General features: G+C 43.9%; 1 protein-coding gene and 2 long non-coding RNA genes across 10 annotated transcripts; 2 read left to right on the top strand and 1 right to left on the bottom strand.

The window, feature by feature from the left end:
* Positions 1 to 57: 57 nt before the first annotated feature.
* Positions 58 to 5,149, top strand: LOC135331975 (uncharacterized). Its single transcript, XR_010393097.1, has 3 exons — positions 58 to 178; positions 264 to 419; positions 5,009 to 5,149. It is a non-coding gene; the product is annotated as an uncharacterized LOC135331975 (long non-coding RNA).
* On the bottom strand, positions 1,056 to 5,503 carry LOC135331871 (uncharacterized; the record flags this gene model as incomplete). 2 transcript variants are annotated; one of them, XM_064527144.1, is given in 7 exon segments in its annotated part: positions 1,056 to 2,437; positions 2,567 to 2,626; positions 2,765 to 3,816; positions 3,923 to 4,068; positions 4,119 to 4,767; positions 5,003 to 5,080; positions 5,450 to 5,503. In XM_064527144.1, coding segments are annotated over 7 exon segments (3,300 nt in total), but the record flags the coding sequence as incomplete, so codon positions are not given.
* A 297-nt stretch (positions 5,504 to 5,800) lies between these two features.
* On the top strand, positions 5,801 to 14,892 carry LOC135331974 (uncharacterized). 7 transcript variants are annotated; one of them, XR_010393095.1, is made up of 9 exons: positions 5,801 to 6,061; positions 6,521 to 6,558; positions 6,799 to 6,858; positions 7,816 to 7,908; positions 8,971 to 9,128; positions 9,298 to 10,605; positions 10,800 to 10,831; positions 11,225 to 11,357; positions 12,568 to 14,892. It is a non-coding gene; the product is annotated as an uncharacterized LOC135331974 (long non-coding RNA). The 7 variants fall into 7 exon arrangements; XR_010393094.1 differs by having other exon boundaries at positions 6,479 to 6,558; XR_010393093.1 differs by having other exon boundaries at positions 5,801 to 6,558; positions 9,298 to 9,441; positions 10,448 to 10,605.
* Positions 14,893 to 14,909: the final 17 nt, after the last annotated feature.

Here is a 14,909-nt window from a genome sequence, read left to right as displayed (position 1 = left end):
AGATAAAACGGGTCAGAGGTCAGCTCAGAAAAAAGGGGCTGGGCTCTGTGCTTTATATAGAAATACAAATAATTTTTTATACAAATAAGTACGGCCTAGGGTCCAGGTAGCTAGCTACTATACTATACCTTAGGGCAGTGCTAAATAGACAAAGACAGCACTCTACAGAGTATCACAGGTGAGGAAGTACACGTGCATTGGAGGGTAAAAATACACGTATTGGAGGTTATATGTATATTATTGTGTCTTCTCTCCAACACAAGACAACCCCTGAGGGCAGAGCAGTGTCTCCACCATTGTCTGCTGGGCTGGCTACTCATTCATTTGTGATACCCAAAGGCGGTGGTCTGAGGATTGTGATTGGGATGGACCTCATCTCTTTATTGAGAAGAACCTCAATGGAATGGCTGCTGCCCAAGGTAGGGGGTAGATGGGCGTGGTCCGCCTCCAAAAAGGGAGACGGGTTGCAGCCCTATCTAGCATTCACGCAGCACCAATACTGGCAAGTTGCCGTGTGAGAGTTGTCCTGCAAACCACAAAATGCATGATGGGGTGATATTGCTTCCATACTGCTCCTATATACGCCTCTAACCCTAACCGTTGCCCGTCCACCCAAAAGAAGGGAGGACGGGTTTCAAGCCTATGTCTAGATTTGTATAGTGCTGCATTTACGTACAGCTTCTTATCAGTTTTTACATTTAGTCATAACGTTGCTACACTCTTTCCGCCATTTCACCCCCTTTTGGAAAATATCATCTGGTTGCTTAGCCGCATAGTCAATTGCCGCTGTTACATGCAGTATAATAGAACTTTTTATGGTAAATACTAGGAGTATGTATAAAAGCTATTTAGTATTAGTAGAGCTTTATGTTATGTATAGCTCTGGTATCTCCACCGAGGCATCAGCACTTGCGGTGCTTTCATTTAACAGGGTTTCATACAGGATTCTTAGCTAGGAGGGGGAAGCGTTTAATTCAGGGGTGTCCCGGGGGAGGACAAAATTGCACGCTGTCAACGACAACGTATTGTTTTCGAATAACTCCCGTGGCCGAAAATGTTAATAAAAACTGCAGAGAACTTCATCATTCACGATTAGAAATCAATAGTATGGTTACTTGTGCTATTAATCCCATATTGCAATTCTATTAATTATATACATGCAGTCTATTATTAGAGTTATGATTGTTCTGTGCATGCCTCGCACTTCCATTCGACGCCATCAACTTGAAACACTTCGTTGGGAATGCTCAAGCACGATCGATGATACCACCCCTTGCAAACATCACATTCTGCCATAGGATCGTCTTCGATGCTTTCCTCGGGCATTCTGCATGTGCAGTACAGGGAGACATGCTCAGCGTGGATCACACCTGTTGAGGTCCTCGAATTCCTTATTGGGAAGCGATCGAAGCAGCACTTCTTGAGGCTCTCCTTCAGGTGTTGTCTTGTGGATGTGTGCTCGTACACCACGGTCAGCGGATCGTTCCCAGCACACAAGTCATAGGCAATGGCGATAGCTAGCACACCACAGTCAGAGCCGTTTGTCTGTCGACCGACGTCCATCATGTTGATTGTGAGGTTGGGTAAGGTGCATAACATCAGGCTTGCTATAATTGGAATCGTTGACTTCTGAACGCTGCGGTACATGGTGTCGTAGACGTTTACTTGCCCCGGGCTACAGCCAACAGTAGACACAACACACCAGTGCATATTGCTCACGTTTAAAATTTGAACAAATTCTCCTTTGTTCACATTGAATCCTCTAATCGCTTGGAGTGTAGGTGGCTGTAGGCCTTCAATGTGCGGGAAATGCTGGTACAAAAGGTGTTGGCTTGCAGTGATGACGATATCATTCAGCCATCCTGTGGGTCTATCAATCTTGTTGATGTCAGTTGATGACAGACAGTATATGGATGTTTGAATAGTGTTATCACCCTGTTGTGTGTCTGGGTCCTCTTCTGAATCATCGTCCTCCACGTACAGATAGTCTGGAGTGTCGATTGCACACGAGCAGCTCACCATGTCTTCTTCCTGCAGTGCTCTGGTTGACACGACCTCGCTCTGGCGCCAGTTGTCGAGGGGAATCTCGTAGCCTTCGTCTTCCCCCAATTTGTGTAGCTCACTTCCTCCAAATCGCTTCAATAGGGTCCCTCGCTTGGAATGGAGTGTGTATCGCTTGTTGGTCACTTGAGCAATGCGACAGACAAGGTGTTTCCCAGACAACCTCGTAACGTGGATGGCTACCTTGTCTCCAGGTTTGAAAGTCTGGAAGAGCCTTTTCCCACGGTTCCTATTGCCCGCTGGGCAGTTTCTCTTGTGTGCTTTGGGATTTGGGCAGATACATTCGCCTCGTTCTGCGTGCAAAATTTGATCCTCGAAGTCGCTTTCACTGCTGTCACTGCTGTCCCTGTTCACACTAGCGTCTGTCCCATTGTTTCTGTGTTGTAAAAATATTTATAGCGAACATGTTATCACAATCACACCACAAAATCCCATTGTGGCGGCTGCTGTACATTACACATTGCTTCTGTTAGTATACATGCATTCATGTGTACGTATTACTCACTCATCTGATTCAGCTGAAGAAGGTCCTTGTTTCTCTGATTTAGGATGACTTCTGGCATCCCTGCATGTAAATAAGAAACCCGGACATCAGATCAGTAAATTGTATAGATGCATGCATGGTGTGCTTCAATCATATTAACTGGACACAATGTTTTTTGCGTGTCTGTATGTTGTTTTAAAATCTCATTACAACTCTGACCTGCTTGCGTGTCGCTTGTTCAGTGGGCAGTCTCTGTGAGATTTGTTTCTGTGTTCGCTGGAGCCACACTTGCAGAGTTTCGTGGCAGCTTGATCCTTCTCTGTTCTCTTTCTCCTCCATTCACAACCGTATGCATCACCGAGTTTCTTTGACCACTTTATTCTTTCTTCCCTGTCCATCTTTCTCTTAACCTTATATCGTATCCTTCTCTTCTTGTGCTTATCCTCTTTGATTTCTCTCAATTGCTTGTCTCTGGATTTTCCGTACTTCTCCAGAGCATCCTCAATTCCTGTATAGAGGGGCAGCCCCAACCTTTGGTACAGCACAGGAATCCAGTGGTAATGAGGTCCTTTGTTTTTTCTCATTGAGGTAAGGTTGGCTTGAAGGAGGCCCAGCTCTGTGGAGAGCTCGTAGTGACTCTTTTCCAAGGAGATGTGCTTCTGCCTAAATCGAATTAGGATGTTGTGTGATGATTCCATCGAGTTTGTGTGCCCTGCTTTTAGTTCTGGGTGGATCAGCGATGATGACTTTCGAGCCCTGTGCTCAATCTCCGTCCTGTAGGCCATCATATGGAAAGGACATGTCAGCTTATCCCGTGTGTGGTACTCTTGTCCCTCGCACACAAAGTTTGTTTTGTCGGGGCACTCTCCACAGCTGCACACTTTTAGGGCGTGAAAATCGCAAGATCCGCCATCCCACACGTGTTCATCAATTGCATGATGGTAGAGACTACGGGTTTTTTTTTCAAATTCCTCTTTGGACTCGCTGTTCGACAGAATTTTTGAGAACAAATTTCTGGAGTTTTTGATGAACTGGTCAGTGAAACATCCGCAGCCTTTCTTGTGCTTTTTTCCAGAACAGGAGCAGGGCTTGTTCTGTATGTCCGCAATGTGATTTTGATGACTTTTAAACATTGTAGAGGTGAACGCTTTCATTTGCATCAGCTTTTTCAACTGATTGAGATGAGACCTTCCCTCGTGTCCACGACACATCATTATTTCTACGTCCTCGTAGATACCTCTTATGGCCTTTGAGGTGGAGGAGTCATCATCCTGCCAATTAGGGGTTGGTGTAATTATTTTGTAAATTAAGGCAGGAATTGCATCATTCTAGCTTGCTTATAATCATAGATATAATGCCATTAAGTATAACCATTACCTGCCGGTTTATTTCCAATTTCATCCCCTCTTCTTTGGCTTGCTGGAAGAGTTTCCTGGCTGCATAGCCCTCCGCTCCCTTGGACGTCCCCTTGTACAGATTGTCTCCGCCCTTTTGAGACAGATGTATTCGAAACAGCAATTCACCTGTGAAATAATTTCTAATACTGAAAGTAAAGTTCGAAAGAGCAATTCACCTGTGAAATAATTTCTAATGCTGAAAGTAAAGTTCTTCGAATGATGACCTCTTGTCATCCATGCTCCATCTGCAACAGTGACGGCTCTCTTCCACGATCCTAGCTCTTCTGGTTTCATTTGTTTCATGGCCTCTTTGGCTTCTGTGCACATCTCATCCACCATTTTTTTGACCACTGGGTGCATAGTGCGAATAGTGTCTTGAAACCGGTCGTCGTATGTGGACTGAATTCCCAGCGAGTAGCGTAAGACCTTGGTGTAGGTTGTGAAGGTACACCCACTGATGATGAAGGCGACATGCAGTGCTCGTGTGATCTCACTGTTCCTTCCATCTTCTTGTACCTTGCACGTGTCCAGTGTGAGCTCTTGTCCTCGGCATCCGTCACAATTGTATGTTATTGTTGCAGCTCCACCTATTCCCCTCTTGACTGAGGTGGGAACAAGGTTACCCCTACAAGCTGGTTCAGGGCACTGACGAATCTCATTGAGGCGTTCAACAAACTCGTCCAACTGGCTCAAATCAAGAAAACAAAGCGCCTTTTCATGCGCATTAGTACATCTTATGTCCATTGGTGTTATAATGTAGTCCAAATCTTGAGGGTATTCCACAGTGGAGAGGGGTGTGTCTGGTTGCGAATCCTGAAGGGGGGTCTGCTCTGGTAAATTTAGCATATAATTATACATGTACGTGCATATACCGTAAATAGGGACGGATTTCAACCAATTATAAGCTGCGAAAAACAATATAGCACGTAGTCAAAATATAATACGCGAAATTTGCGGCAATTTTATGGAAAAAATTGGGGGCCCGCTATGTATGATACATATGTATAATTATATGCACTGTACGTGGTTGTACTGATGATGTAACTATTAATTTTCTCACCTGTAGACATCTCCTCTTTGGAGTAGGGGGCGAGTCGGACTCTTGTAGCCTGTCCTGTTCAGAGTAGTCTTCAAGTTCCTGTATACAGGTGGGTTAAATTCCTTAGCATACCGTATAGCGGGTAATTTTCGGGGGACAAAATATTCGTGGTTCAGCAATATTGAGACATTTCGTGGGTAATATTTTCGTGGTTGGAGCTTGCACTGCAGGTAAAGGTAGGCAAGGTCGCTTCATTCGTGGGTAAAATATTCGTGGTCAGACCTACAACCACGAAAACCACGAATATTTTGCCCCACGAAAATTATACGCTATACGGTATATCCGGTTTCTGAGCATTATATGTAGTTGCCGTGTATACAATACATACTTGTTGTTTTCAAATGCGGTTCACCAAATGCAGTTTCCACTCTATATATCACAAAGTACATACAGCAAGGGTGTACAAACCTCTGAGTCCTTTGTTGGGGTGAGAGGCGAGTCTTCCATGCTGGACATCGCAGAGTTCTCTTTGCACCTGGAATATCTTGCTCTGTGAGATCAACTTGCTGAGTTTGGTGAGATGAATACCGTATAGCGCGAAATTTTCGAGGCACTTATATTTCGTGGATTGGCCTCTAAAAGCCATTTCGTTGCACAATGTTCGCGGAATGACTGCTTACCGGAAGCCACGCCTTTAGATCTTGCACGTTATAGCAGGTAAAGAACGATTTTCGTGGACTTAATTTTCGTGTAGGATTGCTAACCCACGAAATCCACGAAAATTAAGCCCCTCGAAAATTTCGCGCTATACGGTAGTGCTGTTTGTGTACTGTGTAGCCTTTATATGCAACTAACCAATGATGTAACTACAATCTAAAAATAATACTTGGTGTGGTGGTTTGTGGTTTTTTCAGCTGAGCTACCTGGTCACTTTGTGGTTAGGGTCACTTTGCTGACCATCAGCACACAGAAATGGTGTGTGGTTTTTTTCAAGCTGAGTTGTCACTTTGTGGTCATGACCAGCACAGAGGAAAAACCCTAGGCACAATTTTTAGGTTGTCACAAGTTATGAAAAATAAGGTAAGTGAGATGATTATATCTATCCATGATTGCATGTTGTGATGTTGTGATGATTGTTGTATATACAGTAGAACCTCGATTATCCGGCCCTCCATTATCCGGAACCTCGATTATCCGGCTTGGCAGTTTTCTTTTTATCAGATTAAATAATTCAGAAAATGGGCGTGTCCCTAAAATGCGCATGCGCGTTGCAGCTGTTACCATGGAGACATGCCTGCTTATCTTCTGCGCATGCGCAGACAACCATGTGGCACTGCTGTTTATCAATAAAGTGGGTGGATCAAGGCGTGGTTTATCTATTCGATTATCCGGCATATTCACTTATCCGGCCTGCTTCTGGAACCAAGGTGTCCGGATAATCGAGGTTCTACTGTACATACAAATTGTGTCAGCTAGATCTGTCTTGTTCCCTGCCAGGTGTAAAATTGTGATTGTGATTGTGTACCTGCGTACTTACAGATCAGACAAACACACAAGAGGACTCTCAAGCTGAAGAGGTACGTACTTGTAATGTTTGTACCGTATTCAGGCCGCTAAAACATTGCGTAAGGCTAAACAAATACTGAGAGGTGCCCTAAATAGCTACGTGTGCCTACATGTATAGGATGCGCATAACCGTTCCACCTCCTAGCGTTACACTTATCCTATAATTATGTGTGGCTGAGTAAGTTACTGTATGCATTCCCTCGTATGATTGGCTCATAGAATTTCGTGTGACCTCTCCCCCTCCCCCACAGCTGTTCCGCAGACTGGAGAAGCACCCTGTCTTGCTCAAAGAGCTGCCGAGACATCTCATTGTAAGTGTGTGTACGTAGTGGCATTGATGACTGTGTTGAAGCATGAGTTTTCTGATTTTAGTCAAGTCATAGTTATGTGTACCGTATAGCGGGTAAGTTTCGTGGGGGTAAAAAATTCGTTCAACTCGAGAAACAGTGGTTTTCGTGAGTAAAAATTTTGTTTAGCCTCGTGGCTGCACGGCATTCCTACGTTCCGATAAGCCCACGCCTACGTTAAAATTTCGTGGAGGTCAGCCTGCCCACGAAAATAACGAATATTTTACCCCCACGAAAATGACCCGCTATACGGTATTCTGATCGATATAGCTGTTCTATAAAATTAATACACTTCCATAATTTATATAGTTATATAACTCGTATTGCTTCATCATGTACAGCATTGTATAAGCAGGAAAATGTTGAACTTTCTCAATAATTATTGCCTGATGTATGATATAAAAATAGTAAGGGTGCTGGACAGGTCTTGAATAAACAAGATAGATCTTGAATAGAAATTGAGCAATAATTTAGAACCACAATGTACCTGTGCTGGACATGATGAAGCATGATGTATGATAAAAATAGTAAGGGTGCTGGACATGATGAAGCATGATGTACATGTATGATAAAAATAGTAAGACATTAATGACTTGACTAAAATCAGAAAACTCCCTAGGTCTTTAACTTCATCATGTCCAGCACAGGTACATTGTGGTTCTAAATTATTGCTCAATTTCTATTCAAGATCTATCTTGTTTATTCAAGACCTACCAGGACTTAGCATAAACCCTGTAATGTGTGGTTAGCTATTTTTAGGTATCACCCACTTTGCTTCATCACCTCCTACATGTATGTACATGGCAGGCTTATACCTAATGTACTGTACATAGCCCCCCCCCCCCTACACACACAACAGGCTTTATACCTAATGTACTGTACATATTGAACTGTGTTGCTAAATATCCCCCCCCCCCCCAGCTGAGGGCACCCGCCTTAGACACGACTGACGGCTAGCCACAGGGATCACTCGATTATGCAGGAGACGATATTGGGACCACCCCTACGTGCAAGGTATGCATACTGTACACAACTTCCCCCCCCCCCCCAACACATACACAACCTTCCCCCCCACACACAGGCTCATAGCTAATATACTGTACACAACCTCCCCCCCCCCCCACACACAGGCTTATAGCTAATATACTGTACACAACCTCCCCCCCCCCACACACACAGGCTCATAGCTAATATACTGTACACAACCTCCCCCCCACACACAGGCTTATAGCTAATATACTGTACACAACCCCCCCCCCCCCACACACACAGGCTCATAGATACTGTACACAACCTCCCCCCCCCTCACACACACACACAATATACTGTACACAACCTTCCCCCCCCCCACACACACAGGCTCTGTGATTAGTCATAATGAAGGCTAATGAAGGTATTTATCCCTATTTAAAGTAGAGCCTCACACCTATTTAGTAGCATTTTTGAGAGCATGTTCAATTCCTAAACTAATAATATTGATGCAGTAGCTCTCAGAATTACCTTTCCAATGAAAGCACCGTAGGTGCTGATGCCTCGGTGGAGGTGCCAAAGCTACATAACATAAAGCAAACATTGATCATGATTATTAGTGGGTAATGATCGATGGTGATTGTGTTGTTAAAAAAGATCAATGCCAAAAGTTCAAGTCTAAAATTAATGGCTGCAAGTCAGCGAGCCTTGCAGCTCTTTTCTCACTCTTGCAGCTACCAATAGCTAGCGTTCTAGTGCAGAGCTAACTACTAAGTAGAGTAGCAACACTCAGTGAACAGGTTTTGCTACGAACTCTTCTGAAAAGGCTGCAATGGCACTCGAAGTGAGCAAAACTAGCCATAACTCGAGAATGAAGCTTTATTTTATAAATCCACGAATTAAAATCCAAGAAAACATGATTAGAAGCCTATAGAAACTCTTATTTGCACTTCATTGATCCTTGAGCGGCTGTAGCAGTCTACACACACACACACGGACACACTACTGTATAGCTCGCTTGCGCATGCGCACTGGGGCATAATGATGTGCTCAGATACAAGTGTGATTGGTTTCTCTGACAATGTGTCCTCCTCCCCTATTGTACAGATTGAGGAGCGTCTCATCAAGTCTCCACCTGTCCATTACTGCGTGGACAGTGCTTGTGTGGGGTCTCGTCAGAAGGGAGCGGGGTCGACACCTCTATGGACACCACACCCTCTAACGCCCCCACCACTATCAAACTAGGGGGCACTCCACAACTTGAGGTACACACCTCCTACACATTTATAGCATTTTATATTTTTTGTGAGTGTGGATCAGCTATCACTATATAACCTACCCCCCACAGACTGTTCGGAACGAACAGTCTGTGGGGGGTAGGTTACAAGCTCTTACCTCAATTTCAGCCCCTTTCCCCATTGATAACCCACCCAGCTACACCCAATACCCTCGTGAAACCCCTCCCCCTTTTCAAGTAATGGTCAGAGTGTGCAGGGGATCCCTCCTTGATGTTTTCGGCAGTCACAAAGTACTCTCGGATCTGCAGGACTACACCTACCTATATCAGGACATGACGAGGTTGGTACCCAACTGTAGCGTACACCCTCGGCTACCCGCCAAATAACGTTTCGGGGTGCTCAAAACTTGTAAGTGCCGAAACAAGGCAAGGGCCCGGTTAAAGAAACCCATACACGTTTGGGCGAGGGGGGCGCGCCGGAGCACGGGAGAAAACTTGCGCTTTAGGGCATGCCTCGATTTTGGCAACTTTATATTTTCGATAGCCGCAGTGCACGGCACCCATTAATGAGTCGATGGCAGGTTAAGTATTAGAATATTTTGCTGGTGAAAAACCTTTGCGAATGTGCATGGCATTTCTTCTAAAATTATGGATCAGCACGAGGATCCCGGCTCAATAGCTTGAAATTCACCAAACCTAGTGGTTTTACTGTACATAGGCTACTATGGAGAGCAGTCTTGTGTTAGTTATAGTTGCTGTCTCCATTAACGGCTTACAATATTCGAGTTCACTTGAGCTTGCTAGAGAGCACAACAGTAGATCTACACAGGCACTGTATTCGTAGATTTCATTGGAAAGGTGATTCTGAGAGCTACTGCATCAATATTATTAGTTTAGGAATTGAACATGCTCTCAAAAATGCTACTAAATAATAGTTAGTATTTCCATAATTCAAAAACATGTACCTGTACATGAAACAATTTTATACATGGCTTATGGCATAATAAGGCAATCTATATTCATGTTAGGTAGACCACAACATTCCAATTAGACACATGCATGCAGCCACAGCCTGTTGGACCATAACTACATGTACACTTAGTCCATTTGCCTATTGCCATGACCACTTTCCAATCAAAATTAAATTACACTGGATTCAAGTAATTATTTATTAGTTCTAGAAACCGCTAATAGTGTGAGCAAAGTACATTTACTGAGTGCGCGTGCAGTCCACTGATGAGTCCCGGCACAATAAACATTAGGGACGAAAAGGTCTTGTATTCGACCTTCTGGGCTATACCAATCCGTTACTGTAAGTGTATGGCTTTTTGTCGCACTTTTCTGCAGCTCAAGCACACCTGTCCAGCAACATTTTCTCCATACAACGCCTTCTCATGGATCTGACCAATGAGGTTGCGTAACACCAGGTGGAGGTAGCAAGAGTATGGCCGCCCAGATTGAGAATGACGGCGTGGCAGGATATCAATACTGGAGACTGCTGCCAGGTAACTCCACTGCAGATAGTGTGAACTGCATGCTGTTACTGTTCCACCTCACTTGTATTAGAGCTTTAGCTAGCAAGCCAAGAAAACACTGGCTCTTTCCTTAGCTGTTCGTGTATTGTTTATGTGCGTGCTACGTCAGTGCTGCACGTGTTTTTTTGTTTTGGTAATTCTAATGTTCTCCTGTCCTTACACAGAAAAAAGTGGTTGACTCCTTCGGAAAGTTCAGGTCAGCTTTACTACATGTGTACGTACCTGACTTAGCACCTATTGGGGTGTAAATAAGAGATTGAGTTACTATTGGGCATACAGGACATGTAATGGGTAAAAAGTACCTATTGAGCGTATATACATGTACATGTATACATGCACGTACGTAGTGGTAAAGGGTTAGTAGTTATATGAAAGTGACTAAATGATAGTGATTATCAAAGGCCACCTCTGTAGCCAAAACTTTGTTCCCCGAAGGTGTCCGTTATGTAGACCACTCAAACTTTGTGCAATGCTGACACGTAACGTCTAAACAACCTCTGCCACCTCTCTTTTTGAGAGGCTTCAGTAGTTACGTATCTACCTCCCTCTAAATGCTGAGAAATTATCGGTGTTTTCTTCTGGTTCACAGACTGAGTTCATTGTAGACAGTGAGGAGTGTGCACAGGGCCAGAGACACGGGAGCAAGCCTGGCATCTTTCTCCAGTTTGATGGCCACTGGGACCCATCGCCAGCATCAGCTCTTACCGGACAGCTGGGCAAACGTACGTGCTTTATTTTAAAAGAATGCCAGCCTAAATAGATGAATACATTTTGTTATGGGCAGTCAAAGATAGTTGCGAATGCCTCTGTAACATTATTCTATGTACATGCACTAGCCCGTCAATTGGACACCATTGCGTACGTACATGTACATGCTTTTCTTTTGTATCAGGCCGATTGGTATGATGCTACATGTACATGTACGTATTTGCTCTTGTAGGTGTAGGCAAGAGTGTATTACCAAGAGTATGCAACTGCCTCTGGAGATGAGATTAGGCATTGGGCCTCTGCTACGTCACTACAATGTGTAATTGTGTAAACTGTGAAAACCGATAAGGCAACGCATCAGAGTCAGTGCACGTGCATAGCATTTTGGCAGTTGGCTGTGGAGGGAGCATGCTGTTCACAGCTATGGATTTAATTAGCGGTTTTGCTGCCTTATAAATTTAATTAGCGGTTACCACAGTTTACACAAGTACACATTGTAGTGACGTAGCAGAGGCCCAATGTCATCTCCAGTGGCAGTTGTATACCGTGCTCTACCGAGATTACGCCCACGTCCGAAATTACGCCCACCCCACTTTTGAGTGAAAGTTCCTGCATAGGCAAGAATACGCCCACCAGGAAGTGATACATTTGTCAGTGAGTAGTTGCCGTTTAGCAGTTTATTGTGTAAGCTGGTTAGCTCTGAATATAGCTTGATATATAGCTAGATTACTCCTATTTGCAAGTATAAGAGACCGAAACAAGAACAATCTTTTCTAAATCTCTGTTGAAGAGCATCGAGGTGCCTAATGGTGCCTAATCGGTCAGATTTTTTGCATGACTAATCAAAATCAAAGAAGTCACACTGGATCATACTTGCAAGTATTATTAGCTAGGAACCTCTAATATAGTGCGAGCAAGGTAGATTTTATTACTGAGTGCGTGTGCAGTCCACTGATGAGTCCCGGCACAATAAACATTAGGGACGAAAAGGTCTAGACCTTCTGGGCTATACCAATGATGGATGATCGACATGATCAATCTTCGTTCTGTAAGTGTAGGGCTTTTTGTCACAGCCTTTTCTGCAGCTCAAGCACACCTGTCCAGTAAATGTCCAGAACAGTGCAAGCTAGGATAATTAACATGCCCTATTAACATGCCGATTTACCTTAGGTTTTTGTTTTTCACATACATTTCACTTGGTCCATTTGCCTATTCGTTCTGCAGGTGATGTACAGTTTGGATTCATTGAGAATGACGCTATTTTGATGTGAGGAACTGAACTGGCAGTATTTAAACAGTTACAGTCAAGAGATGTGAGTCGTCGTGGTGATGTGTATTCTGATCTAAATAGCAGCTGTTGTATATGCCCCCCGCTCCATTAGACTATAACTTTCACTTTCAGCATTAACACACACACACACACAAACGGACTACCGTATACCTCGCTTGCGCATGCGCACCGAGAGCATAATTATTCTCGGCCACAGCAATTATGTCTACATGCAGTCACATGGTATTCCTCTGATCTGTTGCCTAGGACCATCGAGAGGCCTCTCTTCCAATCGAACGCTACCAAGGTCACACACAGGAGGTGTGCAGGCTCAGATGGTCACCTGACGGTCAGCTCTTATAGCCTCAGGTGGAGATGACAACTATGATGTTTTCAGAGTACGAAGCTTGCATGTACATGTACGTGTACTTTAGATCGAGTCATCCAATGCAAATGTTCCTACACAAAGATGCATGCCTCTCAATCAGGCAAATAAGCAAATAAGCAAATAAAACCTCTCTATAGAAAACCCGTTTTCAGGTGCACCTGCACAGCATGTATATCTCCCACTCACTTTTGGTCGCATCGTTTATAATAGGGTCACAGGCCAATGTTACGAGCTGTTGTATACGCTGTGCCCTCCCCCCTGTGCTCAATTAGACACTAACGTACTTTTTGTTAAACCATAGATACAGGAAGAGAGGGATTGGTAACAAAAGCGCCTCGAATAGCCATCCGTGTTTCCCTGCGGTTTAATTGAAGCCGCCTACTTTCAACGTTGGGAAAAATGGCCAGACACAAAATAAGAGACAAACGATTGTTTTACTGTCAGTATAAGAATTTTGCTGCTTGACTTTCAGTTCAATGCAGTGCTTTAGGCCATATGCTACACAGTACACTACTTAGTTAGGCAGCTCTAGCTATATTATAGTAGCAGGAGGTACATAGTGTCGCATGTACCTCTAGCTACTTCACAACAATCGAAATTATGTTTTTGTCATCTCTAAATGATGCCTACAAGCAAGGGGCATCGAATAGAAGGGCTTGGAAAGGTTCGTAAAGGTTGTTCTACCGCATTGGGGAGGGAAACACGGATGGCTTGTCAAGCTCTGTATTGATTTCATGTAATTTTATATGTGGCTTATGGGCGCACGTGATCCGTTGCCAATCCCTCTCTTCCTGTATCTATGGTTAAACAAGCTGTTGCATACGCTGTACCCCCCCCCCCCCTGTGTTCCATTAGACTATTATAATAACGTACTTTTTGTATGTTGTATACGCTGTGCCCCCCCCCCGTGTTTCGTTAGACTTTTATGTGTTGTATACGCTCTGCCCCCCCTGTGTTCCATTATAGTGTTATAATAATGTATGATCGACCCTTCAGAGATAGGACCTCCGTCTCACATAGCGTTTATTGTCTAGTGGGTCTTTACCGGCTGTTTTGGCTCATTGTGACTGTTACTTATCCATTCTAAAGTCTTTACCCACTAATCGAGGCACGCGTGTCGTATACCTCCTCTGCTCTTGAACTGTGACATACATTCGAGAATAATGGTATAACAAGTGCAAAAAACATTTTTGGGAGAGTAGGGCATGTGCTCTTGAACTGTGACATACATTCGAGAATAATAGGTATAACAAGTGCAAAAAACAAAAATGGGGAAGAGTTATTGGACAGAGTTCAGGTAACAATAGAGATCACAGAAAGACGCACAAACATGAGTGAAATAAGCTTCATCACAGGGACTTATATGCAGGAAGCGGCTTGTTTGCCAAGGTGGTTTGAACACCAATACTTGCTGGGGAAATCTGCACTTTATTGTGTCCACATCATCATGCTACATGTAGGTGGTTCCACCCAATTTCATAGCTCCGTGGAGGGTCACAGCGATCCCTACTCAACTGGTAGTCAGTGACCGCCTACGACGTTAGTATTTAGCTTTTTTTCACAGCAATATTTTCTTTTTTGCAGCTCTAGTGAGTTTCTCTATAGCAACACTTTCATTTTGAAAATTTTCATTTTGGATCTAATTACCAACCAGGAATTTGGCTGCCCGATTCACTCACATTGAGAACGACAGAGATCAAGAGACAAGACTCGATCAGAATAAGTCAACGTGTTATACGGTACCCTCTTCGATGTGGGTCATTCGTTTCTCACGTTTAATTCTTAAGTTTCACCCCAAAAGCACTCTATGTGTAACTATACACGACAATGTATAGTGTACGTCCCAAAGTTAGCTACTTGCTTGCACCATAATCATCAAGGTGAGGTGTATTGGCATTGGCCTACAGT

This window comes from Halichondria panicea, chromosome 2, assembly GCF_963675165.1.
Source record: "Halichondria panicea chromosome 2, odHalPani1.1, whole genome shotgun sequence".
Classification (NCBI taxonomy): domain Eukaryota; kingdom Metazoa; phylum Porifera; class Demospongiae; order Suberitida; family Halichondriidae; genus Halichondria; species Halichondria panicea.
This window is presented reverse-complemented; position numbering and strand designations above follow the sequence as displayed.